Source organism: Sycon ciliatum, chromosome 1, assembly GCF_964019385.1.
Source record: "Sycon ciliatum chromosome 1, ocSycCili1.1, whole genome shotgun sequence".
Classification (NCBI taxonomy): Eukaryota; Metazoa; Porifera; class Calcarea; order Leucosolenida; family Sycettidae; genus Sycon; species Sycon ciliatum.
In genome coordinates this window covers 47,842,190-47,869,185 of record NC_088643.1, presented here as the reverse complement: position 1 = coordinate 47,869,185, position 26,996 = coordinate 47,842,190, and the positions used below count along the sequence as shown (strand labels likewise).

General features: G+C 46.1%; 3 protein-coding genes across 6 annotated transcripts; 2 read left to right on the top strand and 1 right to left on the bottom strand.

Annotated features, from left to right (window-relative positions):
• The first annotated feature begins 1,201 nt into the window (after positions 1–1,201).
• LOC135829968 (MOB kinase activator 2-like) lies at positions 1,202–6,838 on the top strand. Of its 4 annotated transcripts, none has more exons than XM_065342382.1 (7): positions 1,202–1,555; positions 2,048–2,193; positions 2,542–2,632; positions 3,475–3,599; positions 4,123–4,164; positions 5,275–5,336; positions 6,227–6,838. In XM_065342382.1, the coding sequence occupies exons 1-7, from the start codon at positions 1,536–1,538 to the stop codon at positions 6,413–6,415; spliced, it is 675 nt and encodes a 224-aa protein (XP_065198454.1). In that variant the 5' UTR covers positions 1,202–1,535; the 3' UTR covers positions 6,416–6,838. The 4 variants fall into 4 exon arrangements, with proteins under 4 accessions (XP_065198454.1, XP_065198447.1, XP_065198432.1 ...); XM_065342375.1 differs by having other exon boundaries at positions 2,045–2,193; XM_065342360.1 differs by lacking the exon at positions 1,202–1,555 and adding an exon at positions 1,790–1,963 and having other exon boundaries at positions 2,045–2,193.
• A 1,923-nt stretch (positions 6,839–8,761) lies between these two features.
• On the bottom strand, positions 8,762–20,305 carry LOC135829947 (eukaryotic translation initiation factor 3 subunit G-like). Its single transcript, XM_065342342.1, has 9 exons — positions 20,149–20,305; positions 20,026–20,063; positions 19,840–19,928; positions 13,502–13,561; positions 12,864–12,968; positions 12,351–12,510; positions 11,563–11,673; positions 9,913–10,049; positions 8,762–8,914 (listed from the first exon to the last, which is right to left on the bottom strand). The coding sequence occupies exons 1-9, from the start codon at positions 20,163–20,165 to the stop codon at positions 8,804–8,806; spliced, it is 828 nt and encodes a 275-aa protein (XP_065198414.1). The 5' UTR covers positions 20,166–20,305; the 3' UTR covers positions 8,762–8,803.
• Positions 20,306–20,550: 245 nt separating this feature from the next.
• LOC135829871 (zinc transporter ZIP1-like) lies at positions 20,551–22,727 on the top strand. Its single transcript, XM_065342257.1, has one exon. It carries the CDS (start codon positions 20,760–20,762, stop codon positions 22,134–22,136), a length of 1,377 nt encoding a protein of 458 aa, XP_065198329.1. The 5' UTR covers positions 20,551–20,759; the 3' UTR covers positions 22,137–22,727.
• Positions 22,728–26,996: the final 4,269 nt, after the last annotated feature.

Here is a 26,996-nt window from a genome sequence, read left to right as displayed (position 1 = left end):
TTACTGTTTGGGAACAGTTCCGGTGATCCAATACAGGCGTAGACCGTTGTATCATCGACGAAGGTGGCCATGCCGGCCAGTGAACATCCAGGAGCTAGGCACTGCTCCGCATCGTTTACAATAACATAGATAAGGAACAGAGTTGGCCCCAGCTCCCCTGGGGTACTGCCGACTCTATAGGGTAGGGAGACGAACTCTGGCCATTCACAACAGCTTGTAGCTTCCTGAGGGACAAATAATCTGTCAGCCAGGTCAGGGCTCTGCCACGGATGCCGAGTGTCTGCAGCTTGTACTTGTAGGTGACTCCGATGTGTGAAACCTTGTCGAAGGCGCCTGCGATGTCTACCGCAAGAACCATCGAGCATCCTCCACTTCCAGTGGTGAGTGACTCATGATTCAAGGCAGTTAGGAGGTCGGCTGTTCCTAGGCCGCGTCTGAAGCCAAATTGGCGTGCAGAGAGGAGGTGGTGGCTGGTGATTAATGATTCCTTCCATGACCTTGGAGCAGATGGACAAGAGGGATACCGGGCGATAGTTTGCTGGCAGGGAGCGAGAGGCCTTCTTGTACACTGGTACCACATTCGCTGTTTTCCAGGCCGCTGGCTGAACACTGCTACTGCACTAAGTCTAGGCTAGACGTCGGAGTGCATGATCCAGGCGAGATCAGGCCAGCCAGTGCCAAGTAAAGGAATTGCTCACATCAAGAGTACATAACCCCCAATGCTCTTGCTCACATGTATTGTATAATTCCACATAAAGGATCAATTCCCACTGGCATCTGTGGCATCTCTCTACACCACTCTACTAGGCTCGGTGTCTACGTCCGCACCAGGGAGTTGTGAACAACTCCCTGGCCTTCATGGCAAACGACGCCCTTCAAGAACCTCGTCTTTTCATACCCATACCCGGGTAGATCTACGGTAGATCTACGCGGTGTCCCGGATCTACAGACTCAGTGACTATGTACAGGTACAAGCACAGTCATGCATGTGCATGACGATGTAGATCTTAGTCAGTCTTGATGTGAGGCATATCCCCTCCCTGGCCTGACAATGACATGACGCGAGTCATCTGGTGATGGGCCACTGATGGCCTGCCTAGCGCCTAGCATGCCTGATCAAAGAGCCATGCTGCATGCATGCCTACACACGAAAACAATGTACGTGTAATTATACACCCAAAGCATGCAGAGTTTCAAGCTTCGGACACCTTCGCCTTCGGTCGCTCGGCCCGGATCGATCGTCACAATCGATACCGGCTCTTGCTCGAGAGATGCACGCTATTTGTTGTCCTGGAAGAGCTCGTAGCGAAAAGCAGCTCTTGCTCCCACATTTTCGTATGATCTCTTTTATCTGTTTTATATGATTGTCCTGTAGACTCTACACAACTGTGTACTTTGCAGTCAGTCCAGTTGCGAAAGCTCGTCGTTTCTTGAAGTTCAAACTATTGCAGACGCTTTTATTGAAGCCAGTCAGTCAGGGATTCCATCCTTGGCCAATTTCCTTTGCCTTCATGTTGAGGAAGTAACTCCTGAAGATGTCTTGGCTGATGCGCCGGTAAGAAATTCTGTTTCTCCGTTTCGTGACCATTTGATTTCCTTTCTTAGTTTTGAGTTTGACACTTTGGGCCTTGAGGAGAAAAGTGACAACAGTGACCAAAGTGGCTTGTGACCACTGGTGACATGCGTGATAGCCTCACGGTCATACGTGCGAATCCACTAGCTGTCAGATAATGTCGATTGGACTGATACCTGCATGCCGTGATGCACTTGACCGTGGCATAAGGATTAGGTGGACACAACTTTTGTGCTGCTTTTCAAAAATAATTGCCATTCTTGAGAAAGAATTTTCTGGGGGGGTTTTAGGCGTGAGGACTTGCTGATCGTCTTCTCTTGTTGAGAAGCGAGAAGATATGTCGCGTCCATCTTTCCGCTTTCCCGGGGGTCTAAGCTCTCTTCTAACAACGTACGCTGTGCTGATCGTTGCACTTGACAAGAAATGAACTTTCTCAAGATTTCTGCGTTTGAATTACCTGTTTCTGTTCAGCAGCAACCCAAAGAAGGGAAATCCAAGTGAGGATGCTAAACACATCTACCTCGACCATACTTCTAGTCAGTTTATGCCTGTAGACAGGGTGAAAGAACTATCCGCGCTGCCGAGGCTTGTGGATTTGAACGAATGGCTTGCTACTAACAGTGAGTAGTGGTGCAAAAAATCTCCAGCGATATTAGCACTGGTATGGTGTGCACATACCTTGGATCTGAGTTAAAATAATGGTTAACTCATAAAGACTGTTCTTCTGTTCTTGCACTCTAGGTCATTTCCTTTAGTTGAACCTGTCTTGAACGTTTCTGGTTTGTGTGTGCATGTGCACGTGTAGATATTTGACCACTGCATAAAGAATATTTGCACATCCTTCATAACTTGCAGTTACCTCAGCAGGCCGCATGTTACCATTTAAAGCTTTGTATCCATTTTTAATTTACTTTTGGTTTACTGATGTAATCATGTGTGCGTGTTTTCTGTATGAACTGTGTTTGTAGCTATCGGCTTCTTCAATCACATTAACCAGTGTTATGGAGTGTTATCAGAATTCTGTGCGCAGTCTTGCCCGACTATGTCAGCTGGTTCTACGTAGGTCACTCAAATGCTCACTTCTGCGTGTGTGTGTGTGTGTGTGTGTATGTGTGTGTGTGTACGTATGTGTGTGTATGTATGTGTGTGTGTGCACTTCTCTCTCTCTCTCTCTCTCTCTCTCTCTCTCTCTCTCTCTCTCTCTCTCTCTCTCTCTCTCTCTCTCTCTCTCTCTCTACGCATGCACACACAGCACAATACAGTAATGTCCATTAGTAGATGAATGACAGGTCGTGAACGGACCAACAGTGTTGCAGTCACAGAGAATTGAACTAACTTCGAATGACGAGTATGGTCCTGGTGGCTGCGAAAATCTTGGCCGCTATGTTAAAACTTAGCAACACATGCACATGTGCATGCACACAAACACACCACACACACACACACACACACACACACACACACACACACACACACTCTCTCTCTCTCTCTCTCTCTCTCTCTCTCTCTCTCTCTATTTACTCTACGTCCAGAAAACAACTGCAGTAGGAAGAACGACAGCAACTGAATCGTGACTGCACACTGGCTGTCTGACTTTCACACAGACACCGCTTCACACAAACTGGTGCACACCTATTGCCGTGTGCAATTCAGCTCAGCCTGAAAGCTGCTCAGGGATGAATACTCCTGCTGTGCATTGTGGTGCCAGACTGATCTGCCCATTGCTTGTGTACTTGCCACTAGTATTTTCTGGCAGTAGTTACATGACCCGTCGCGTCACGCATAGTTCTAGCAGCTGGGGGCAATACTTAATAACTGTACATGCTCATTCTAGTGGCCTCTTGCATTATCATTATTTTTCATTTTTTCTTCCTTTTTCTCCTTGTTTGCTTGTTTGTCAGGCAATACACTTGGCAAGAAGAGAAAGGCAAGAAGGTCAAGTTATCAGCCCCAAAGCACATTGATTTAGTGATGTCACTGATTGAACACTTGCTCACTGACGAGCAGACGTTTCCCACTAAATTCGGTGAGTTGCTTTGGCAATGGCATGGTGTGCTATCTCGGTCATGCCGATTGTGTGTCTTGACTTTTGGTGACGCAAAGGTTCACTTTTTACCAAGCGTGCTCCTGAATTCATCTCTTTGGTATCCCAGTACTGTAAGTCTACAAAATTTCGGCGCTTTTAAATTTCGGCCTCCAGGGGCTAAAACACGTTTCGGCCACATTAAAACTTCAGCCTGTGCTGTTGCTGCTTGTATACACTGCCACATTGAACCTTGCAAAACAAAATTTCGGCCAAAACTGCCCAGGCCAAAAATAGCCGAAAATAAATATGCACTCAGATGGTCTTGGTCTTTCTCTTTTGTATAAATAAATATGCGCCGAATATTTGTTGACTTCAGTACTTATTGTCTCTATTTGGACACTTGTCAGCTCTGATTTTTGTTGAGAGTGGCTGGTATGTGTGCTTGTGCCCAGTTTGCACACAGGTATTTAAAATGTGTACATTCCAAGTTCTTTTTTTCGTGTTTTTTTTTGTATGGTACTAGGGAACATCACTGGCATTTCAGAGAACCAGATCAAGGTTGACGGTAAGAACTGAGCCTGCTGAGTCTTGTACCAACTTCCGCTTTTTGATACTCTTGAGAAAAGGACATTCATGTACATGTACAGTCGTGGCAAGTGAAATCCGACACTTGGCATAAGGGACTACACCATGCAGTGTGCAGCCCTGCATACGTAATACGCGTGTTACATGCAACTTTTATCTGTCTTGTGACAGAACTCGTACCCATCACAGTCAAGGTTCACAAGAAAAGTTCAAAGGTGTTGGCGGAAATGAATGGGGACTGGATACCAATACTCTTTATGTGTACCATGTCTGTGAACTGTGTATCTACGCTGTGACCTTTCGACCTATTTGGGATGCATACGGCTCTAATGTACAATAATTAGGTACAGCTCATTACATCATTGATATCCATTTGTGGCCCTGTCCCCTATGGCAAGTGTCGGATTTCACTTGCCACGACTGTAATATGTACCTCTGTGAATGAGCGTTGGCGTAACAATTATTGTCTGAAGCATGAATGCAGTCAGTCAATGTGTGTGTATGTACGTGCATGCATACGAGTGTGTGTGTGTGTATGCGTGTGTGGCTGACTGTGCCCAAAGCAATGTGCGTTTCGACCCTGGACTTGGAAGTTCTTCGTGATCTGTGGTATATGCAAGGATTGGGCAGTTACCTGACACAAATCTTGATCTGTTTCAATTGGTTCTTGTACGCTCTCGCTACTGTAAAAGAAAATCAGTGGGTGTAATGCCAGTTCACTTGCAGATTTGAAATCTTCTCTTGCAAAACACGTACGTAGTGTGCGACTACTGTAAATCAACAAATTTTGGCTGGTGAGAAACTTTGGCCAATTGGATTTTTCAAAAAAGAAATCGATCGTTAGTTGTTGCTCTCACATGCAGCCACGGCTGAATTATGCATCATTTGCCTCTATGACAAACTTTGGCCTGCGATTTACTTTGGCCGGTTGTCACCAAGCGGCGAAATCAACGTAATTAAATCGCCAGCGAAAAGTAGTTGATTTACAGTATGTTCCTGGGTACATTATATGTGTCCTGTTAGGCTTCATTACAGCAGGAGGTTATCCTATTGGCTCTTCTTTTCCCTTTATTCCTCCTTTCATACCCAGGATCCGACTTCCCATCGACATTTCAGACTCAAATAAAGAAAATATTCAAGTACCTCTGCCAGGTAAGTTCGCCTTCTTGCACTTTGCCCGTTCTGTGAACTGAATAGTCTTCCTGCACAACTCCGTAACTGTTTTACTTGCGTCATTGTGCGCCGGATCTATTATTTAGTCATGCAAGAGGTGGTAGCAGGTACGCACTGTATGACCAGTAATGTTAACGAACATTTAATTCCAACGATTTAACGAATTTAAAAAGTTCGTTAACATTTGAAGTCGTTAGGTACTAAACGATATGTCATGTACAGTCATTTGCCAGTTTTGAGACAGAATTCGTTAGAATGTCACCTCGCTAACCCACAGAAATCCGGAGATCGTTAACTTTAATTGACGTTAAAGTATCTGGTCTTACAGTATACCAGTCCTGCTTGTAAGCGGAAGAATTTTTCCAGCCGTGCTGTGACCCATAGTTCATTGCCAAATCATGGCCTGGGACGAGGGAATATGGATGCATCATCCATGGAACATCGGCCGGAAAAAAATCGGCCTAGTGTGGACCAGGCTTTAGTCGCAAAGGTGTTGTAACTGGCGACCACTGGGCATAGCAGTTTGAATCCCCCGTATACGCGTACTCCGTTCCAACTACATGTATGCATACAGCACTTATGTTGAATTCATGATTTCCATACTGATACATGCTGTCGAGCATAATACACTCGCTCCACGTATCAGAATATGGTATTACTTTCTGGGCTCTTATTACTTATTAGAGAAATGCAATGTGCCAAGTTTAGCATGTTTGACCTACTTCAAAGTACAAGTTTTTTTGCGGATGTCCGATCGATGTGAAATCGAAGAGGTGTGCATCTCCTCAGATCCATGCCTTCTTTGAGCCAAGGAGGGAGGGAGTGTTTGTGTCTGATCCATTGCCTCTCGTTCACCTTTACGTTTCCAGGTTTTGGCACACATTCTGCACGGCCACTACCAGGAGATTGTGGATGTCAATTTGCGAGACCATTTCAACACGCTTACGGCACACTTCTTTGTCTTTGCCACCACGTTTCAGCTGCTGGAGCAGAAAGACCTTCAGCCCGTCGAGGATTTCATTGCAGCTCTACATGACCCAGAAGTACTGCGTGCATGACATTTGCCTCCTCGTCTCCAGCGCCACCTGGCACCATTGTACATACGTCCCTGAATTGGTGTTTGCCTGCCTTTGTTTTTGTATTCGCTACCGTCGTCGCTGTCCCTGTACATAGCTAGCTCGATGGTGGACTGGAAATTCATCCTGCTCTGCAGCTGCTTGCTTTTCCAGTCTACTATCCACTGACTGCTAACCATTCTTTTTGTCCGTCATTGCCTGATCTGCTGGTTGGCCCAGGCACTGTGGCTTTATTCTGTATTATCATACTGACCTCACTCTTCTTTCATCGTTGAACTTTCTTGCAGATATTGTCCTAATTTTTTTATAATAGAAGCACTGACATGTGCATACGTATGCTGTGTTGTTGCTTTCATCAGCATGCTGAGACCCCATCATCTGAATTATAACAAACACATGACTTCAGACTTCTTTGCTATACTGTATACATGCCGTTGAAGTACCGATAGAAAGCACCCCTAGACTCATTCACAGTCGCGGTTATAATTAGAAGCTGGAACAGATGAGCGCGTCCTGACTGTAGGTAGTGGCACATGTACAGATTGATGCCCTGGGAGTGGTAGGAACGCGGCTTGACGTGCACATGTACCACTGTGTGCAGGTTCAGTAGAACTGGTCCTGGATGCTAGTTTAAAACTGTTTTGCACTTTTGGTCAGATTTCAGTGAGCGCAACTATCCAGTGTGCAGCACAAGTCACGAGCTGCAGTCTGTCTATCCGTAACTTCTTTATGTCTCCAGAGTGACTGCTAACACCACAAATTGTGACAATGTCTAATTAGGCGAGACCAAAATAAAATCGAGATTCCCGGGCAGGACCCATGTGAAATTGGTGCGGGCGGGCGAATTTTTATTTTATTATTTCCAATGTATGTATGCATGCCATGCTGAACTTTTTTTTACAGTATTTTCTGGTAATTTTTATTCATTTTTTACTACAGTCCATTCAGAAAAAGATGGACTTCTAGCTTTTGGCCATAAATGGGTCAAACTTTGAGTTTTTTTAGAATTTTTTTCTGCAATCCCCTACAGTAAGATCGGGCGCCGAAGAACACCTCGCCGAAGAACACCCAGGCTGGAAAACCGGCAAATTTTAAGAACAGTCCAGGCTAGAATTATCAGATTTAAGAACACTAGATCTACATTGTACGTAGATCTACATTGTACATGTACATGAATGGGAGGTGTGTACATGTCATGTACACGTGTAAACAGTAACTGCTACATATACAGTCATTCCCATTTACGACACCCACTAGTTTAGAAGTACTACATTGCACTACATGTACATGTACATGACAAACGTCATGACGTCACTCGACTCGCCGCGCGCGCGCGTGTGAATAAGAACGGTCTGGCTAGAATCAAAAATTTAAGAACTTTCCTAGGCTGCGCTCGAGCCCCTGCGTTCTTCGGCGCCCGATCTTACTGTATGGAATCCTCTTCCAATTATGTTTCTGAAGTCTATTTGTCCAAAAAGCAAGCCATAAGAATAGGATATCGGCCAGGTTTTGCCCCAGAAGCATTGAATTTGGAAAAAACCATCAAAATCCAGGCCGTTTGACCCTGCCTGCAACAGTGCATTGTGGGGTTCGAACCCCACTTCAGGTACCCTTTTTGGACTCTTTTTCAAAGTTCAAATTTCGCAGCACTGCACTGTGTACAATGAAATCACGAAAAATCGCCAAATACGGGAGCTCGCCAGAGCCCATCTTTTTCTGAATGGACTGTAGGTATTTAAAATCTGTTGCATGGGACTGACCCACTACTTTCCCTACATAGCTGTGAATCAAAGTGGAGACGGCGCTCCCGCAACACTTCATGGCACAAGAGTAGATTGTACTTCAGCAAGAAACTGCTGCATGCTCTGAAACAGTAAAGAAATTACAATGGCCCATGGAGCCGGGACAAACTCAAAGAACCCTTCATCACCTACAACGTACGACTATAGCAGTATAAGTCTCCACAATAATGCAATGATCCACACTCTGTATAGAAGCCAGCGCTCGATACCCCCTCGCTACCAAAGGAAAAGAAGGCATGCAAAGAATGGTGCAAGCGTGGCCAAGCAAATGCCTTGAGCATATGGACCAACTGATGCCAAGACGGTTGTAAACTGCTACACAGAGAGCCTCAAGAGAACAACAGTACGTGCAGTCATGGACAGAGGACACAGAGCATGGGAACTCAAAGAGAAAGCCATCTGCACCTGGAAACAAGAATACCATACAGGTGAAATCTGACAAAATCAATCCCTTTAATTTATACGAGCACATATACATGTAGCTACACACACACACACAACGTGCCCAGCGACAGTGAAACAGTAATAAAATGTTACAAACGTTTATTTGCAATACTCAGGAGATTTTTTACTTTGCCCATTCCAAGTTGAGGATCAAGTGATCGTAGCCAAAGCCTTGAAGGCCACGAATAGCGCGAGCGGCATCATCTCGGTCGTAGTAAGTGACGAAAGCGAAACCCTGCAGCCGATGGAGTAAGAAGCACAGTGTACTTTCATCAATCAGATTATAATTACATACACAGTGGACTGTTTTAAAAGAAGGCAAGTCCTTTTAGTGGGTATGTTCCCAAAAGCAGGGTAGAGTTTCCAAATGCACGTGCAGCAAGCCGTGTACATGGATACTGGATAGTGCAGCTGTCAATTTTCAATTTGACGTAATTCATAGAAAAGATGCGGTGCTTCTTGCATACATGTTCTCAGACGACCAAGTGAATGTGTCGACGTGTGTTTGCTTCTACACGTACCAATTTGTACAAGGCGTTGTGATGCTGCAGGCTTCCTGGTTGATACAAGTACTAAAATTATAGTATCATACTACAAGCATACGAGTAGTTGTGCTATAATAGCACAAACTACTAGTACTACTGCCAAGGATCAAGGCGCAGATGCAGTTCCTAAAGTGATGGGAGGTGAGTACATCAGACCCAGCAAAGTGGTCAAAGACCAAAAATCCCATTCACTGCATCCATGCCTTGATCCTTGGGCTGGCGGCGTTCCTACGGATGCGGAAAACTCAGCCTCCAGCCGAGTCTCACGCGAACCGCGAATTATTTACTTATGATACTACTAGTACTGCATTTGTATGTGTGCCTGGTTTGTTGTATGTGTGCCTGGTTTGTTCCATTGCTGTATTTATGTTCCTGGTTCTTGGTTTTCAGTTTGACTTTGTGGGATCACCGACTGCTGTCTGTCTGCAAAGAAGCACACGTGCATTGTGCCACAACATGACGTAAACGTCCATGGAGCTATGAAGCCGAGACCTCTGATCGGCGGAGCTTATTGGGCCCCACCACCACACTCCATCATTCACCCCAGTGTCTGGAGATATGTGGATTTTGTAGAAAAAAACATGAAATTGTGCAGAGATACTGCATCAGGAAAGAGCACAGTCTGGGGGGGGGCTACGTGCTCCTCATTGAACACAAACTCGACACAGTCATGACAGTAATAACGCACCTTGGACTGGCCGGTGATCTTGTCCTTGGCCAAGTAGATACGAGATATTCTTCCGAACGGCTTGAAGAGCTCCTGCAGGTCCTGCTCTGTGGTCTCTTCCGACAAGTTGCTAACACGAACACCAGCACCATTGTCGTCTAAACGAAGAAACGGTAGCAAAAGCAACAGCAGCACAGACACATGCACATGGTTACGGAGTATCCTAAGTTCCTAACGATCAAAATCAAGAAAGAGGCGAGGGAAGGGTAAAAGAGGACAATAATGCCTAGCAGCCGCAGCGGAAAAGTGCAATAACACACCCAAACTGACTGCTGCTACTCTTGGTCACTTAGGTGGCTGGGGCAGTACAACTTTTTAGGGGGTATTTCGACTATATTTTCCAAATTTATTGGTAAGACCAAGAGTACATGAAACCCAGAGTGTGCAGCTCAAAAGGGTTGTTGTCACGGTGAAATTCCTGCATTCCATCATTTTAGTGATGTAGTGCATAAAAGCAGAATTCAAGCAGACTATCTGCTGCACAACTGCAGCTCAGTTGTACGCACTACACCACTTCCTGCCGCTTAGGGCCTGGTCAGACTGCGGAAAAAATTCCGGTGCCCGACGAAAAAAGGAAATCAGTCATTAAAATCGCAATCACACTACACGTGGGGAGAGTGAAAAATTAAAATTCAATTGGAGCGTCAATTGGAGTGGTATTCCAAGCACGGATTCCTTCAAATTCCCTCGCCTCTGCATCGCCAACACCTTCCGCGCAATCCGTGAAATCATTCTTTAGAGTTTTGTTGTTGCCCATGACCACTCAGCACTTCGATATTGAAATAAAAACAAAAACAAAAACAAAAACCAGTGGGCATCAGCGCCAATGGTGCACAATTCTCAAGCTCCTGTTTGGAGCAGGAAAGTGTAGTCCATTCTGGATTTTTTCCAGCAGCGTCAACCCTCAATTCTGCCACTCTGGCGTCAAGCTACTGTGAAGATTTGGATGATAAGGCCAGGATGATTTCGTTTTTGCCGCAGTTTGACCAGGCGCTTATCTGCACCAACTATGATGTACATGTACATGTATTATTAAATCTAGGAATTTCGCCGTAACAGACAACCATGCAGAAAGTCACAAGCTGCATGCTCTTCGTTTCGGGCACTCTTGGTGAGACGAAGATGAAAATGTTTCCGGTGAATTTCCATCCAGCCAATAACCTCTCAAGAATGAAGTCATGATGGACCCTTTCGAAGAATATCCCGGGATCACCAAATATCCAATTTCACAACTTTGAGTCAAAAGTTCTTGGTCCGAGGAAGCCGAGACACTCCCCCCGTCCTATATACCCTACCAACATCGCACACTTCCCCGAAACTGGGCGAGTGCGCCCTACTAGATGGATATTTGTGTAGAAAATGTCACCGAAAGCCACACTTCATTCCTATAGAAGCACGTATGAACATGAAACTCCTAGAACCTGTAGTCTTCTGGGCGCTGAATCCAATGGTCTCAATCCAAGGAAGCTACAAGACTGATGTTGGCCCTTATTCCCAATCAATCCTAGGTTCACAGGTGGTGTTCGAGTGATCGCGCAGTGTACAATCCTTGTATCAGCCAAACTCTCACAGCAAAGGAAACAAGACACACACACACACACACACACGTACCTCTGCCACGTCCCATCGACGCGCCAGTCGCGCTTCTGTCTCCACGCTGGGAGGGCGGAACGTATTTCTGACCAGGAAGCGAAGCGGCAGCTGCCGCTGCTGGGGTTGCGTCTGAACCGAAAACAGACACAAGTACGCAAATAACAGATACAGGATGTTGCAAAGGATATACTCACATACCGACAAAAACAGACCACCGGAAAGCATCTGCAGGAGCAACAATCAAGTGTGTCTCAACACAACGGTGGCATTTCTTACGTATAGAGATAGCAACAGCTCGCCACACAGCCCCAGCATTAGAGGTTTTGCAAAAGAATAGTGCTTCCCAAGAACCCTGCAACTCCACTGCAGCGTTCTCCTTCCACTTGCAAACATTTCCATTCCTCGAACAGGCTTTCAGCTGAACAAAAAATGAATGAAAGGACTGCCGATATTTTGCCCATTCGGCGCGTGCAGTTTATAATAATTCTCTTCCAAGTTACTGATAGTGCCAGGGCTTAGGTTGCGGGCCCAAATGTCCCAGTACTAATGGCCAGACTACAATTGGCGTTCCTATCAGCCCAAGTGGTATCACGCGAGGACAAACACCCGGACGGTATAAAGAGACCACTGTTGTTTAGACCCGACACCGGTCATTTCAGGGACCAATTCTTTTTGGTGTTTGAATAGCATGTCGGGTGTACATTATGCTGAATAGGATGGTCATGGATGGTCATGAACAATCACGGGCTACTAAAACACACGTGTCGCTTCACCACAAATCAACACCGCACAACTGAAAGACGTACCACCGGGCTGTGCCTCAGCATCCTTGTTGACAGGAGCCTCTCCGAGCGTCTCTTTGTACGGGCACTTTGTGGTCCAATGCTCTCCCTTGCAAATACGGCAAGTAACTGCTTGCTTCAGTCCCTTGGACTTGCTGCTGTCATCATCCTGTGTCTCGAGTTGCTGAGAAAGATGACAGAGAAACAAATAGTAGGAATGCCAACTTTTCGCTCATATATCAAACATCAACAGTGCCGAGAAAGCGACATAGAAAAGTACAAACAGGCAACATACATTTGTAGGACGTCAGAGACTCTCAGATACCGACCATATCATCAACACCGAGAAAGTAACGGCCACGGTTACAAACACGTACGTGGAGGATGTCTGAAAGTCTGTGCCAGCAGCAGGAGCGTAACGTCACTACGTTACAAGTAGGACCCACATCCTACAAGGCAATGACTATTATGCATGAAAGGCAACCGGGCGGGGTGCTACAGACATGGAATCATTATGCATACGGCGCATCAGCTCACCTCTCGGTTAGTGGTGAGTGTAAGGAACACATCATCTGCGACTGTTGTAGTTGTTGCATTAGGACCTGGGCCATCATGTGCAGACTGACCAAACTTTTTCCAATGCTGCAGGTGAACAACAGCAAATGGTAAGCAGAACAACCACAACAAAAGCAAGAAAAGAAAATGAGACACAACCAAGGAAAACATTACACCTCCCCACCCCCAGTATACCGACTGTGAACGTTCCACCTTGGAAGGTTGTTGGTGTTCTCACCCGAGATGTGCTTGACCTGACTGTAAGGACGTTAGATACGTGAAAGACCAAGCTGTGACTAACCACCGGAAGACAGTGCTGCGGTAAACAGGACTTTAAATTCTTAATTTTGAGCAAACGTATGGCATAATACAATCGTCAAATCCATACGGAGGTACACTTTGCAGTGTCAAAGAACTTCGCAATCTGAGCACTATCTCTGGCATGCAGACATGAAGTCACCAACATTGGTTTCCAGCGCTGAAAGTGTACATTGGTAGAGATCTCACATGCACCAGCTGCAGATTGCTGATGTTGAAACATCATGTGGACTCCACACTTTCTACCGTTCAATCAATGAATACGCAATCGGATTCACTTATTCATGAAGTCATAAACACACCTTGCGCTGGGCGATCGCCTTGGGTACGCGCCTCTTCTCAATCTTGTAAGTACGGGTGACCTGGTAAAGAACACAATACACAAACCACGCAATTTCAAATACAAACTGCAATGACCTACGAGTTTTCAAACCAGTTGGCGCTGGACGTGCCTGCGAACATACGCATACATGCGAGCGAACTCGGTCAATTTTCAATCACATTCAATAATCGAAACAATTGAGTGAAGTGTGCTGGACTATTTTAGTATTTTATTCCCGTAGCTATGCAGAAGACGTTACTTCAGTAACGTCTGGCGCTAGCCAGGGTCCACACAGCTTTAAGTTGGTATTTGTTCGTTTGTGTGTTTGTTTGTTTGTTTGTGTCACGCCTGGCGCTATCCCGTATCTGACGGCAAAAAATCATAGGGATGTTATAAATTTTTCAATTCTCCTATTTTTTCAGGCATATCCTGGGATTCGAACCCGCACTATCGCCCTACATGCATTCCCCCATACACTTCGCATTCATACTCATTCTTCCAAGTTGCTTCACGTTATGATCTTGCGTTTGAAAGCCCTACCATCAAAGACGGCTGGCCACAATGCATATCCAAATAGGGCTTTCAAATGCAAGATCATAATGTGAAGCAACTTGGAAGAATTAGTATCGGGGGATGCATGCAGGGCGCGATAGTGCGGGTTCGAATCCCAGGTTATGTCTTTAAAAAAAGGAATTTTTAAAGAATTTATAACATCCCTATGCTTTTTTTTGTCTAGGTCATCAAGGCAAAAAAGCATAGCGTAGGGCCCTGAGCTTCCAAGCTCTCTCGTCTCCTTTTTGCATGAAAGAGGGGGTTTCCCTCTTTTGGCATATTCTGTGTGCGACATTACTTGTACAGAAGATGACTGCGGCTTTTCAACATCGTCCTAGTTTTAAGAATTTCGACTGACAGAAAGTCAAATGGCAAGAGGACCAATGCACATAATGCACATGACTTGACATGGAGTTGCAGCTGTTTTCCGGGAGTAAGGTGTCGGACAGTGCCAGACGCCACTCAGCCTTTCAAACATGTGTCAGTGTCGCATGGAAATTGCTCCGTGAGCAGCCACTGTGACAATCATATCCTTTTCCACAATCAAGTGAATTCTGATAATTCGAATCTCAAATTAACTGGGCAGGGATGCCCACAAGTTGTGTACACCTAATTTGGAAGTACCACAAAATCCGATCACTAGTACATAAAAAATCAGATGTGCAAGAATGGACTCGGATGGAGAGCCAAGGATTTTAGTAACTGGTGGTGTTAGTGGACATTATAGCGTAACTTTTAGTTCCTTGGTCCTTTTTATTTTTGTACATAAAAAAATCTGTGGGAAACCTTCTGATAACTCGAAGTCAGTAAGGCATAATTGAAGTTCACTGTGCACTATTCTGGGGTTTTTTCACGATGTGCTGGCCAGTTTAGAGTGTGCCGAATCGATGTCTGTAGTGTATCTCCCAACCACACATGATAGCGCGAGCATTTTCGACATTCACTATGTGCTCTTGGTACATGTTTGGATAGTTAGAAGTGCTTCCCCGGCAAATTGGGGTTCCACCTGTACATGGTAATGGATTGACAGGTAACTGTCGAAGCCACCTCATCCATAGTCAGCAGCTGTGCTCTCTCTCTCTCTCTCTCTCTCTCTCTCTCTCTCTCTCTCTCTCTCTCTCTCTCTCTCTCTCTCTCTCTCTCTCTCTCTCTCTCCTTCTTTCTTTGATATCAGACGCGTTTACTGTTGAGCTCTCCGTATTATTTATTTGCGTTGTGCACTCGTGACGCTATTCCTTTTCGATAATGATATTAATTATGGTGCGTACACACGTGATGACGTAGGTCACCAATCCGTCCTTGTGATCTTGGTGCGCGCACCTTTATCCTCTGTCTAACTGTTTTCAGTTGAGATATTTCAGTACCAAAGCAAAGTAGTGTAAGAGTTGAATCTCTAACAGGGCACACAGTTTAACGTTTTAACGGAAAAAATCCATCGATAACCCGCGATATTCATGTTAAAACAAAATGGCGTCACGATTTATTGAAAGTGGTATAGTTGGTGGTACGAGTGTTCAAAACCATTTGAACTTCATACTGTTCGTCTTCTTTTTGACATGCTCTCTTTCCATCGTCCTTAGCTTTTGTTTGTTGTGAGCTGTTTTGGCTTTCTCATGTACCTCTGGGGGATGCCAAGTGATGGTTTTGAGAGGCTGGTGATGGCTGTGAGCGAGAGTTTGCCGATCGGCGTCGTCCTCGCTGTAGCGATGAAAATACTAGTTACTGCGCACCTGGCAGATATCACAACACGTCGGAGCGTCCAGGAGCAAAGGAATCTTGGGTTTTCACTGGAATCTAGTTCCTCCGGCATCGTGTAGCCCACCGTCGGTGAATGGCGGTCCAGAAAGGTCGAACCGGATCTTCTGCAGCATCTCGCAGTCCTGCGAGGCACACCGTGTACGCCTGCCATGTATTGTACAAATAAAAATCATGCAGTAGTGGACTCTACAGTGATGAGTCTCAGCCTGTATGCTGCAAAAGACACAGGAAATGTGACTGGTGTCTGTACACTCAGTGACTGGACGCCAACACCCCAGTCTTCTCCTGCAGGATCTGTTTGACATTGACATTATGCAGTAGGTCGGCATTGACCTGGTTTGGCAGCTATCGTAATAGTATCTGCCTGGTTGGATGTAGCAGGTTGGCGTTTGCTTGTCGTCCAGTCCGGAATTTTCTTGTAACTCACGGTGGAGTACGCGGAGGGTTTGTGATCATCCCTGTTCACTTCAATATTATCAAACACAACGTTCCCTTTGTCACTCATCTTATCCTGAGTACTGAATTTGCTGACAATATTGCACCACACTTGTCACAACCTACCGCCACTGCTGGCGGTGGCGACTGGTTCGTCAATGGCGGTGACCAGGCTGACTGACTAGCTTCGAGACAGCGGCCTCGTTGTCAACCCCGCGGCAGCCTAAAGGTTGATTTTATCGATCCAGCCTCAGCGCCATGTTGACGATGCCCTAGTGACTGTGTGTCATGGATTGCCTTGCCATCAGCGGTCATTGCCGTCCACCTTGGTGCAGCCCTCAACAACTGGCTCAGCCCATGGGAGTCTCAAGTGGACAAAGTTGTTGCCAAAGTAGCTCAGGAGATTGGTGCATCGTGGTGTAGGTGAGCACATAACTAGGACTTCCCAGCGCCTTTTTTGTCCAGGCTGCGATACTATATGACATGCTGTACTGCACATTCTTTTCAGCACTGCAAGGCCGGCAGCTGGACCGACTGCAGGGGCCGCGCACATGCAGGCCGCCTGTTGTCAGTGCAGCACTCTGGAACGTTCCTTCCTTCTGAGATCCGTGGAATAATAACTTTCTTTGCTTCAAAGCAAGTTGCTTACCTTTCTGTTGTGCTCCCAGTGTCCTTACAACAATAACCTACAGCAATGTTTTATTTTATTTTCCATTCCCCAACCAATGAATACTACAATGTCGATTCTATTTCTGAATACTTTAGTGTGTGCCCGCGCACGCACGTGTGTGTGTGTATACATCACTCGCCACTCGAAGTTCTGCTCCCCATTACTGGAACACTGCCTGTTCTTTCAGGACCTGCCATCATCTGCGGATGGGCATTCAATGATTGTATTGTGTGTGTGTGTGTGTGTGTGTTTCATTCAGAATCAGATCCGCTATCGTTGCTATAAGAGAAAATCTGTGGGTTCACATCCAGTGCATTTGTAGATTTGCGTGCTTTTCTCGCCACGGGCGCATACATGGGACATTGTGTGTGTGTGTGTGTGTGTGTGTGCGCGTCTGTGTGTATGGGGATATTGTCTGTATCGGCTTTTGGTACTAATGTTCAGGTCTGTGCTTGCATGTGTGAACATGAAATTGTTCGGTTCTGTGCATGCTATTGCTATGTTGCATATTATTGTATGTATGTGTGCATTTCCACGAACAGTGTAGATGAGCGTGGAGAGTGCATTCATCCCTCATCAACCACTTCCCCTTGGGCTTACGAGAGTTTTTTCTGCGTACCTCTCATTTTTGTTTGTTTCTCTCTGATACTGTATTGATGCCGGTACCTGTACCTCGATGTGTTCCTCTATCTGCAGTCGCCTTTATCCTTCGGTCAAGTTAACGTTTACTGTGCTCTATTTATCGTGCGAATCAAAAAAAAACAATAATAACACAAGTCATGCTAGAGTGACGACATGTGCGTGTAGTAGGGTTGATGCGATGGGACGTTATAATTAGGTGGAACAGAACACACATTGGGCAGATTGATTGGGCATCATTGATTGTGCTCAGTCTAAACAGTGAACATAATATAATAATTATCTCCAGTGACAGACTGTAGCGGCTAGCCTCCAATAGGTAGCTGGCACTAGTCGCTACTGCTTGTTTGACAGGTGCCGCCAGAACCCCAGTTGTGTCATGCTATAGATGCACATGCCCTACTCTGGGGCATACTGAGGTACTTTGATTTTGTTGACTGCATGTAGACAGCATCCAATAGTAGTACTCGTAGACCTTGGCTCTTTGTAGGTCAACCACCATCGCATGGATCGATCGGTGACTATGCACTTGGAGGTTGGAATAGCCCGCGCTGAACAGATCTTGCCATGGCCCAGGGAGTGAACTCGCTTACTCGACTATCCCGGTTTTAGTTAACCAGCATGAGTGGTGCAATTTGTCCATACCATGTTGCGAGCTCACAGTTGTTTGGGCAGGTTTTAAGCTGCACCACGAAACAAAGCGAAATAACGGCGTGAGTGTAGAGCAAGGAAGCGGCGGGACGGCACTTCCAGGACGAGACAGGCAGTAGAGATGTGTTCACAGCACGAGCAACCTCTCAAACCCTGCCGGTACTCCACAGTTACAAGAAAATGTCGGACTGGACGACGCGCCAATGCAAACCTGCTACATCCACCCAGGCAGATAGCTGCCAAACCAGGCCAATGTCGACCCACTGCATACCGGTATGTCAATGTCAAACAGATCCTGCAGGAGAAGACTGGGATGATATTGGCGTCCAGTGTACGGACACCAGTCACATTTCCTGCGTCTTTTGCAGCATACAGGATAGACTCATCACTATAAAGTCCACTACTTCGTGATTTTTATTTGTACAATACATGACAGGCGTATTCAGTGTGCCTCGCAGGACTGCGAGATGCTGCAGAAGACCAGGTTCGACCTTTCTGGACGGCTATTCACCGACGGTGGGCTACACGATGCTGGAGGAACTAGATTCCAGTGAAAACCCAAGATTCCTTTGCTCCTGGACGCTCCGACGTGTTGTGATATCTGCCAGGTGCGCAGTAACTAGTATTTTCATCGCTATAGCGAGGACGACACCGATCGGCAAACTCTCGCTCACAGCCATCACCAGCCTCTCAAAACCATCACTTGGCATCCCCCAGAGGTATAGGAGAAAGCCAAAACAGCTCTCAACAAACAAAAGCTAAGGACGATGGAAAGAGAGCATGTCAAAAAGAAGACGAACAGTATGAAGTTCAAACGGGTTTGAACACTCGTACCACCAACTATACCACTTTCAATAAATCGTGACGCCATTTTGTTTTAACACGCATACGGTCCACTCAAGAAACGTTACACGTATGACGTATGGTATTCCTTCTCTCCTCTGTATACTCGGACGTCTCTTATCCGGGCACCTTGGGACCGGGCACTGCCTGTGTCTCAGATTTGCCCGTACCTCAGGATAACTCATCTACCATGTATCGTATCATTTTTTGAAGAGGTTTATTTGGCACATATTGCACATGTATTGATAAAAATGTGTGGATTACACAGGTTGGCAGTGACAAATAAGCACTTGCGCATACAAAAAAAGTTCAAACCCCCAAATTCGAAGCATTTTTGCCATAGGAACTCAAGCTGAAGGTGCCCGGTAGAGAAACGTGCCCGTATCTGAGGCGTCCGGATAAGAGACGCTTGAGTGTACTAGAGAAATAGAAGACAGGTGTGTGACAGCTGGGTCGTTAAACTTTGTGCCCGCTAGGTGGGATTTTTCTGCAAATCGTTTAACTTTAGACTCATCACACTTTCAACTCTTACAGTAATTAGCTCAATATCGAGTGGACTGTTGCTGTGAGTGTTGCATGCCAGGTAGCCGGGGAGTTCACAAGAACATGTGTACAGCAACCTAAAAGTGAAAGAAGACTTTAAAAATGCTTGAAAAAAATCTGAGAACATGGCCATGGGTTGCTGAGACCGCATGCCAGTTGATCAGCATTGCCCTTCTACACATGAACCGCTACACTGTTAGCAAACGATGCCTTAGCATACAACTTACCCTCACAACTTTCCCGTCGTCATTGCGCTTGTAGGTTGTTACAGTTTTCACATTGTTTTCAATTTTCTCTGACGACGGCGGCAGAGCTCCTGAAAGTCAGAGCACAGACACATGGACAAAAGAGATCACGTTATCACCCACTTTACTCACTCATAAATGTGTTCAATGAGAAGCAATGGTCACTACCTTCCTCTCCGGCTTCAACTTGGTCAGCCCAGCTAGCACTAACAACGAGAAAAAATAGTCATCACACAAATGCACCATCAGCAGCAATATCCTCATGCAAGACGCTGAATCTCCTGATCTTACGCTTCGTGCGAAGGCATGGTTTGCTCCCTGTCGACGATCTGCTCTTATAATGACCCACCGGTACCAAAATGAGGAAGACGAGTTTGAAAAGTGCCCTTGTAGCTGTTTATTCTACTCTTGATGATTACCAAGTAAAACAAATTTCACCTGGAAATGTGAATATGTGAGATCTCAGTCATGGCTCGATCGATCATTGGACCGCGATATGGATGGATTGCTTGATCGCCATTTTTCTTGCCACAAAATCCATTTACCGATCAATTCATGTACATTTATGTCTATTCTGTTCGGTTTTTTATAAATCCCAAATGAAATCGATAGATTTTCATCCAGTTTGACATCAAGGTGCATGAGGTTTTCCTCAAGTCGTAGTGCGCATGCGGCCTGAAATCAAATTCCCTTTGCCTCGCCCTTGTTCATGTCTTGGAAGTTGGAAGAAAACGACGATGCTAAAGAAGAAGATGAGGATGTCGTTCATGGTCGACAGGCCCTCTTGCTGCTGAAGTAATTAGTTATAGCTTTTTCGTGCGAACAACCTGAAGGTTGTCCCTGTATTTATCCATAGAATTCACTTTCATCAAGTCAAGTCGCCCGTATATTCCCGCTAAAATATGGACACTGTCTCGGCAAAAGTTGTGTCGATCATCAGCTTGTTTTTCTTGACTCTCATATTTGCTCTTCTGCCCATCCGTATGTCATCATGGACGCTAAGTGGTGGACGATACAAGAGATCTGCTGTTAGTCTTGCCAGTTGTTTCTCCGGAGGAATATTTCTCGGAGTTGCACTCCTTCATCTGCTGCCTGAAGTGCGTGAAATGTTTGAATTTGTTCTGTGCAAAAAGAAAGTGAAATCTGAGTACCCTGTTACAGAGTTGACCGTGGCAGGTGGATTTCTTATTATCCTGGTGTTTGAGCAACTTGTCCTGCTTTTCCATCTACCGCGGCCATCTTCAGAGTGTGACATTGCGAACGTTCCACCTCATGGATGCGACAGGCAACGCGATTGCGACAACTGCCGTCACGTGGATGGACAGAATGAGCAGACGATGTTTGGATCGGAGAACGGCGTTATGTACGGCTCAAACAACGTAGCGAGCGGCGAGGACTCTAGCGACACTCAGCCGATTTTGAGTCAGCAGTATAGCAATTCCACATCGTCACTCAGCAACGTGCCGACAACAGACAATTGTCTTCAGCTGGATGATCAGTCCAGGATGCCACAAAGCCGAACTGAGGCGTCCCCTGCCGATGATCCTGCTACTGTGAGGTTCACACCACCAGGCAGTGCACGTAACGACGTATCATGTTCTCCCAGTGGCAGTGTATCATGCCGGAGTGATTCACTCAATGGCAATGGTTCTAGCGCCATGTCATCAGTGCTTGAATCGAACGGTAACCATGGTAACGTGTCAGTGTCTGTGGTCGACCCAGCACGACAGGACGCTTTACAACCTCAGCTTGATACAAATAATTCAACTACTGACAAATCATTTGGCTCCCTTGTGCTGCTGGCTGCCCTTTCACTTCATTCCCTGTTTGAAGGATTAGCTTTGGGCTTGCAGGGCAGTGCGAACAGTACGATACAGATATTTATCGCAGTCCTCGTCCACAAATGTGTTCTAGCCTTTGCTCTCGGGATACGCATGGTCAAGTATCAGTCGTCGACAAAGAGGATTGTGCTGGCTGCTTTGATATTTGCTGCTATGAGTCCGATTGGTGGCACAATTGGCATTGCTGTTGATTCAGAGTCAACAGATGAAGTTGATAGGACACTTGTGACTGCCTGTCTACAGGGATTGGCAACCGGAACTTTTCTCTTCATCACTTTCCTGGAGGTGATTTCTCATGAGATCCAGGGAAGCCGGAGTCGAAGTGAGGCTGACTTGCAGATGTTGCGGCTGGCATTGATTGTGCTCGGCTTCATCATCATTGCTCTTGTGGCCTTGCACCATGACCCCAAAGATCAGCGGAGGGAGTGCACTTTCTGATAATTGTCAATGTATAGATGCGTATCCATATCTATGTGCGTGTATGGTGTGTGTGGCTGTGCGCGTATTATGTGTGTGCATGTGTGATGTATATGCGTGTTTTATAATCTTCAAATTTTTCTACTTTTCTACTGTGTGTTTCAAGTTGACATATCTTGATTTTTTTAGGGAAAGGACAGCAGTAGGCACACTTGAGACCCACGTACCATTATAACGCAAGCTCCAAGAAAGTCCACATGTTTTTATTGTCTATTTTTGCTCTAGTATATGTACATGTAACTCAAACAGTCCCATCTCTCATTACATTAGAGTGGCATGTACATTTCTTTCACAATGCTACTACTTGCTTGCCAAGCCTAGGGTAGGTTGGTATCATTGGCAAGATTCTATTTTAATGTAGTTCCACTTTGATAGGTAATTTGGCATTCCAGATGGCACAGTGCTGGATTATGTTTCCATCTTCTTTTTCTATCTTTGTTCGTATCCCACCCAGCAGTGCATCAAAAAATTCTATTGTGGATGTTGAATTATTTCCCTTATTCTGCAAACCATTTTCTTTTCCTCATGAAACAAATGCAGCTCATTGTTTTGTCTAGCCTTGTGGTGTTCGTGCACTTAGCCATCTGGTCACGCTGGCCAAGAAACACAGCATACTTCCTGGTGGATTTAGTGTATAGTCGTCTCTATGTATAACGGACTTGTATCTTGCGATTTCCGTGCTATAGGGAACCATTGCCCATGTCCCATTTTGAACCCATACAAAATTGACCCTTTCTAGAGAACTGCTTTCGTTTATGAAACATAATCTTGCAGGGGTCAGACCTTGTGCACTCATCATATATATGCAGTCACTGGCCGCATGCAAGATATGATGAGCTGTTGGTGTGAGTGCATTTCCATGATTTCTGTTATACTCCATGCCGGTGATATTGATAAGAATGATGTTAGACGAGAGAGGGATCTGACTCACAGAGATAATAACGAATAATCTTTACTTCAGGATGAGACACTAGTAAAGCAACTGAACTACACGAGAGGAATAACTGCAAGCTGTAACTGACTGAAACAACGAAAAGAACACAACTCGGTGTAGTCTCCAGTCCAAACAACAAGACGCCGACTCAACTAATTATGCACAGAAACTACAAGCCGCGAAGTCCGTTTCACGCGCGCGCGGGAAACGGCACATGAGACATGCATAACAACACAACACGATGCACTACTACTACTACATGCATCATGAATAGCATGAATAGCACAAAAGAACAGCCAGGAATAATTATGATTAGACTGGTCCACACAGGAACAATAAATGTATCACCTCTACAAGTGCACACAGCATAACTGACACCAAAGAAGGGCACGTTGATGCGGGCATGCATTGGAATTACCATGAACGTAATGACACCCAAAGGCTAGCGGCAGTGATTTGCCATAACACCATACATAGACTACTGAAAGAGGTTCACCGTCTACTCAGATGTTCAACAGAAAAACACTTCTTACAATCAGCACAAAGACAATCCAGGCAAACCAGATAATGGACCATTTCGTTTCAATGAAGATACCGGTAGTAGTAAGCCCGAGTAACGGAGCACACTAGCTGAGATACTGGCTTCTACAAAATAAACAATTAGTCAATATCGAATGAGTCATGAAATACAGCGGTGAAGAGAAGAATAAATGGTACTGTACTGTGAAATGCTCTAGGCTCCCTGTGGCCAGCACAGGAGAGAAGGTGAATTGGTCTACTACAAGAAAGTACCTAACAGGCAAGGCTTGCATTATACCAGTATAAGTGATGTGTTGACAACTAAAGGGAATAATTCTCACAAATTAAAATATATAGAAAAGTCGCATCGAAGTAATCTGAGACCAGATTAGCAGAAGGACGTAACTGGAACCAGTGCTTCGTCCAATAGATTTGGCTCCTTGGTTATGAACGTGTTAAAGCAGTATAGTACAATGTCCTGGGAAGTGGTCGGTGCGTTCATGATCGCTTCTGCTGCGCGGAACTGCACAGGCAACAACACATGCACACACAGTGACATACAAACCTGATAAAAAGTACTCTCTGCTTCAAGCATTGAGAGAAAGAGAGAGAGAGTATGTGTGTGGTGTGTGTGTGGTGTGTGTGTGTGCGTGTGTGTGTGTGTGTGTGTGTGTGTGTGTGTGTGTGTGTGTGTGTGTGTGTGTGTGTGTGTGTGTGTGTGTGTGTGCATGTGTCAGAACACCAAAGTGCGTATTGTTTGGTGAGCTCCAGAAGACGCGCCCTCGCCACGGGCCACGCAAGCGTTGGCGTGACAACATCGTGATTGCCCTAGAGGAACGCCACATCAATGACTGGTACAGTCTAGCTGAGGACCGTCGTGCGTGGAGACTGGCCCGCAACACCTTCCAGCCGCCTAAACCTGTGTCTCGGGATTTCAGGTGCCACTGCGGCCGAGATTTTCGCCGTCGCCAGGACCTCACTCGCCACTCGAAGTTCTGTTCCGCGTGACTGAAACACTGTCGGTCCTTTCAGGACCTGCCATCATCTCCGGATGGGCATTATTGTATTGTATTGTATTGTGTGTGTGTGCGCACGCGCGTGTGTGTGTGCCCGTGCATGTGTGTGTGTGTGTGTGTGTGTGTGGGACAGGTTCCATCACGCCAACCTACGGTCAATCCTTGGCATTTCGCGCGGCCACCAGTGGGAGCAACACATTACATCGGAGCACCTACAAGTACGCACACAGTGGGGTGACCCTACTCCACTGTCGTGCATGGTACAGCGAAGACGCTTGGAGTGGCTTGGGCACTTAGCTCGGCTTGATGACAATCGGTTACCCAAGCAGTTGCTCTTCGCTCATCTCCCACGAACCTGCCCGTTTTGCGGCCCCAGACATCGCTGGAAGGACGTTGTCCAGGCTGATCTGACTGTGGCCGGTGTGCACAATTGGTTCCAATCGGCCAACGATCGCGGAGAGTGGCGTGATATTGTGTCGGCAGCAGCGGGGGAGAAGGAGCCTGCCCCGAAGACGATTGTGTGCCACATTTGAGGCCGCCTGTTTCGTCGTCGCGCTGACATGGCCCGGCACAAGTGCACAGCAGTCCGACAGCTCCCTGTACCACAACAGCCTGGGTTAGTGCAGTCTCCTGCCTGCAGTAGATGGCTCCGGAGCAGGGGTGGGCTTGCAGTGCATAAGTGCCAAGAGAGTGACAACTGTGATGACCGACCGCCTAGTGATGCTCCTCCTGTTGCCGAGGTCCCGGTGTGTACAGCCTGCCGGCGTACTTTCAAGTCTACTGCTGGCCTCAAGCGCCATCGCTGTGGACCCCGCCCGAAGCGCCCTACAGTACTGTCGGGCGCCGAAGAACGGAGTGCCGAAGAACGGCCAGGCTAGAATTTCATCAAGCACAGCATACCAATGTATACACGAGGACTCAACTGCACATAGACTGTAATACATGAAAATAAGAACGGACTAGGCTAGGAGGCTGACCCCTCAGTTCTTCGGCGACCGACAGTACTGTACAGTGACTGATCGCCAGCACTTTGAACATCGTTGCCGAGTCTGTAATCAACGCCAGTTTCGGAGGCGACAGGACCTGGAGCGCCATTTGAAGCATTACCTACCTCTCCCCTAACCTCTCTGACAGTACCTCCCTTCGGGGAGCGGCGTGGCCATTTCTGGCAGCTGTCAATAGTAGTAGTAGTAGTAGTAGTAGTAGTAGTAGTAGTAGTAGTAGTAGTAGTAGTAGTAGTAGTAGTGTGTGTGTGTGTGTGTGTGTGTGTGTGTGTGTGTGTGTGTGTGTGTGTGTGTGTGTGCATGTGTGTATGCGTGTGTGATGAGTGATGGGTGGAGTATACGAACAATAGAAAGAAAGGGAAGTAAAAACAATCATGATTGCACACAGAGCAACACTGGCAAGTTAGAATGCCTACACTACAGGGACATCAATGCAATCACAATGATATGACCCAACCTTCAGTCAGTGGTCTGTATAGTACAAGAGAACAAGACCCCTCAAAACTCACCTTTGGATTAATTTTAACATCTGCACTATGGCAGTCGGCGGGACTCCAAGCTCAAGCAGTTCTGACACCTGGGAATGGAAGTACAAAACACACATGTGGCACCATCAGAACTTTGAACTATACCTTACTAAGTCTGTGGAAAATACACCTGTAATCGGGTCAGTAGTTTTCCACCTCTGGCTGACAATCTACCCAGGCTTTGTGGTTAAACACTGCATAATTGTTGCTTCAAATCAAATCTGTTTGGAAAGTACCACACAAGGTGAGACCAGGAGATACCCAAAAAGCTAGAAACCTAATAGAAAATAGGTTAGGAAATGATTACACGCATGATGCCGCCAACGTGCAGTGCATATCAACTGTATATTAGTCCACTGATGCCGCCGCTATCCTCTGGTCTTGTATTGGAGCACAGTCTTCTTCGGATACATGGTGTTTACTATGAAGAATAGGGCTCATTAGAATCTTGGCAATGTGCATCTCCATCACATCCCCCCACCCAACCCACAAACGCACACTACAACAATTCAGACAGACGGACGGACGGCTATTGTAATCGAAAAGGAGTCTACTTGAGTAGATGTACCATGGTTGCGTACGGAGTACGATTCATGTCACTTGCAGTACTATGAGGGTTATGCAAATGATGTCAGGGTGGTGAGCCAGTGAATTCGCTTTTGGGCGCAAAGTTCATAACAGATTCACCAATGGACGTCAAGTATTGAGTGGCAAGAAGAGGAAAAAAAGCGGTAGACCAGCACTAGCGCATCGCTGCGCCACGGCGTTGCTACCCCATACAAAGCATCTGAACTGATGACGTAATCGTCTAACCTCAATAG

Coding starts and splice junctions, on each gene's coding strand:
- LOC135829871 (XM_065342257.1), top strand. CDS start 20,760: ATGGACACTGTCTCGGCAAAAGTTGTGTCGATCATCAGCTTGTTTTTC.
- LOC135829968 (XM_065342360.1), top strand. CDS start 1,911: ATGTCGCGTCCATCTTTCCGCTTTCCCGGGGGTCTAAGCTCTCTTCTA. Junction 2,194..2,541: donor CGAATGGCTTGCTACTAACA/GTGAGTAGTGGT, acceptor CTGTGTTTGTAG/CTATCGGCTTCTTCAATCAC. Junction 4,165..5,274: donor GAACCAGATCAAGGTTGACG/GTAAGAACTGAG, acceptor TTTCATACCCAG/GATCCGACTTCCCATCGACA.
- LOC135829947 (XM_065342342.1), bottom strand. Junction 19,929..20,025: donor AGTTGAAGCCGGAGAGGAAG/GTAGTGACCATT, acceptor TCTGACTTTCAG/GAGCTCTGCCGCCGTCGTCA. Junction 12,511..12,863: donor CACTCACCACTAACCGAGAG/GTGAGCTGATGC, acceptor CATCTTTCTCAG/CAACTCGAGACACAGGATGA.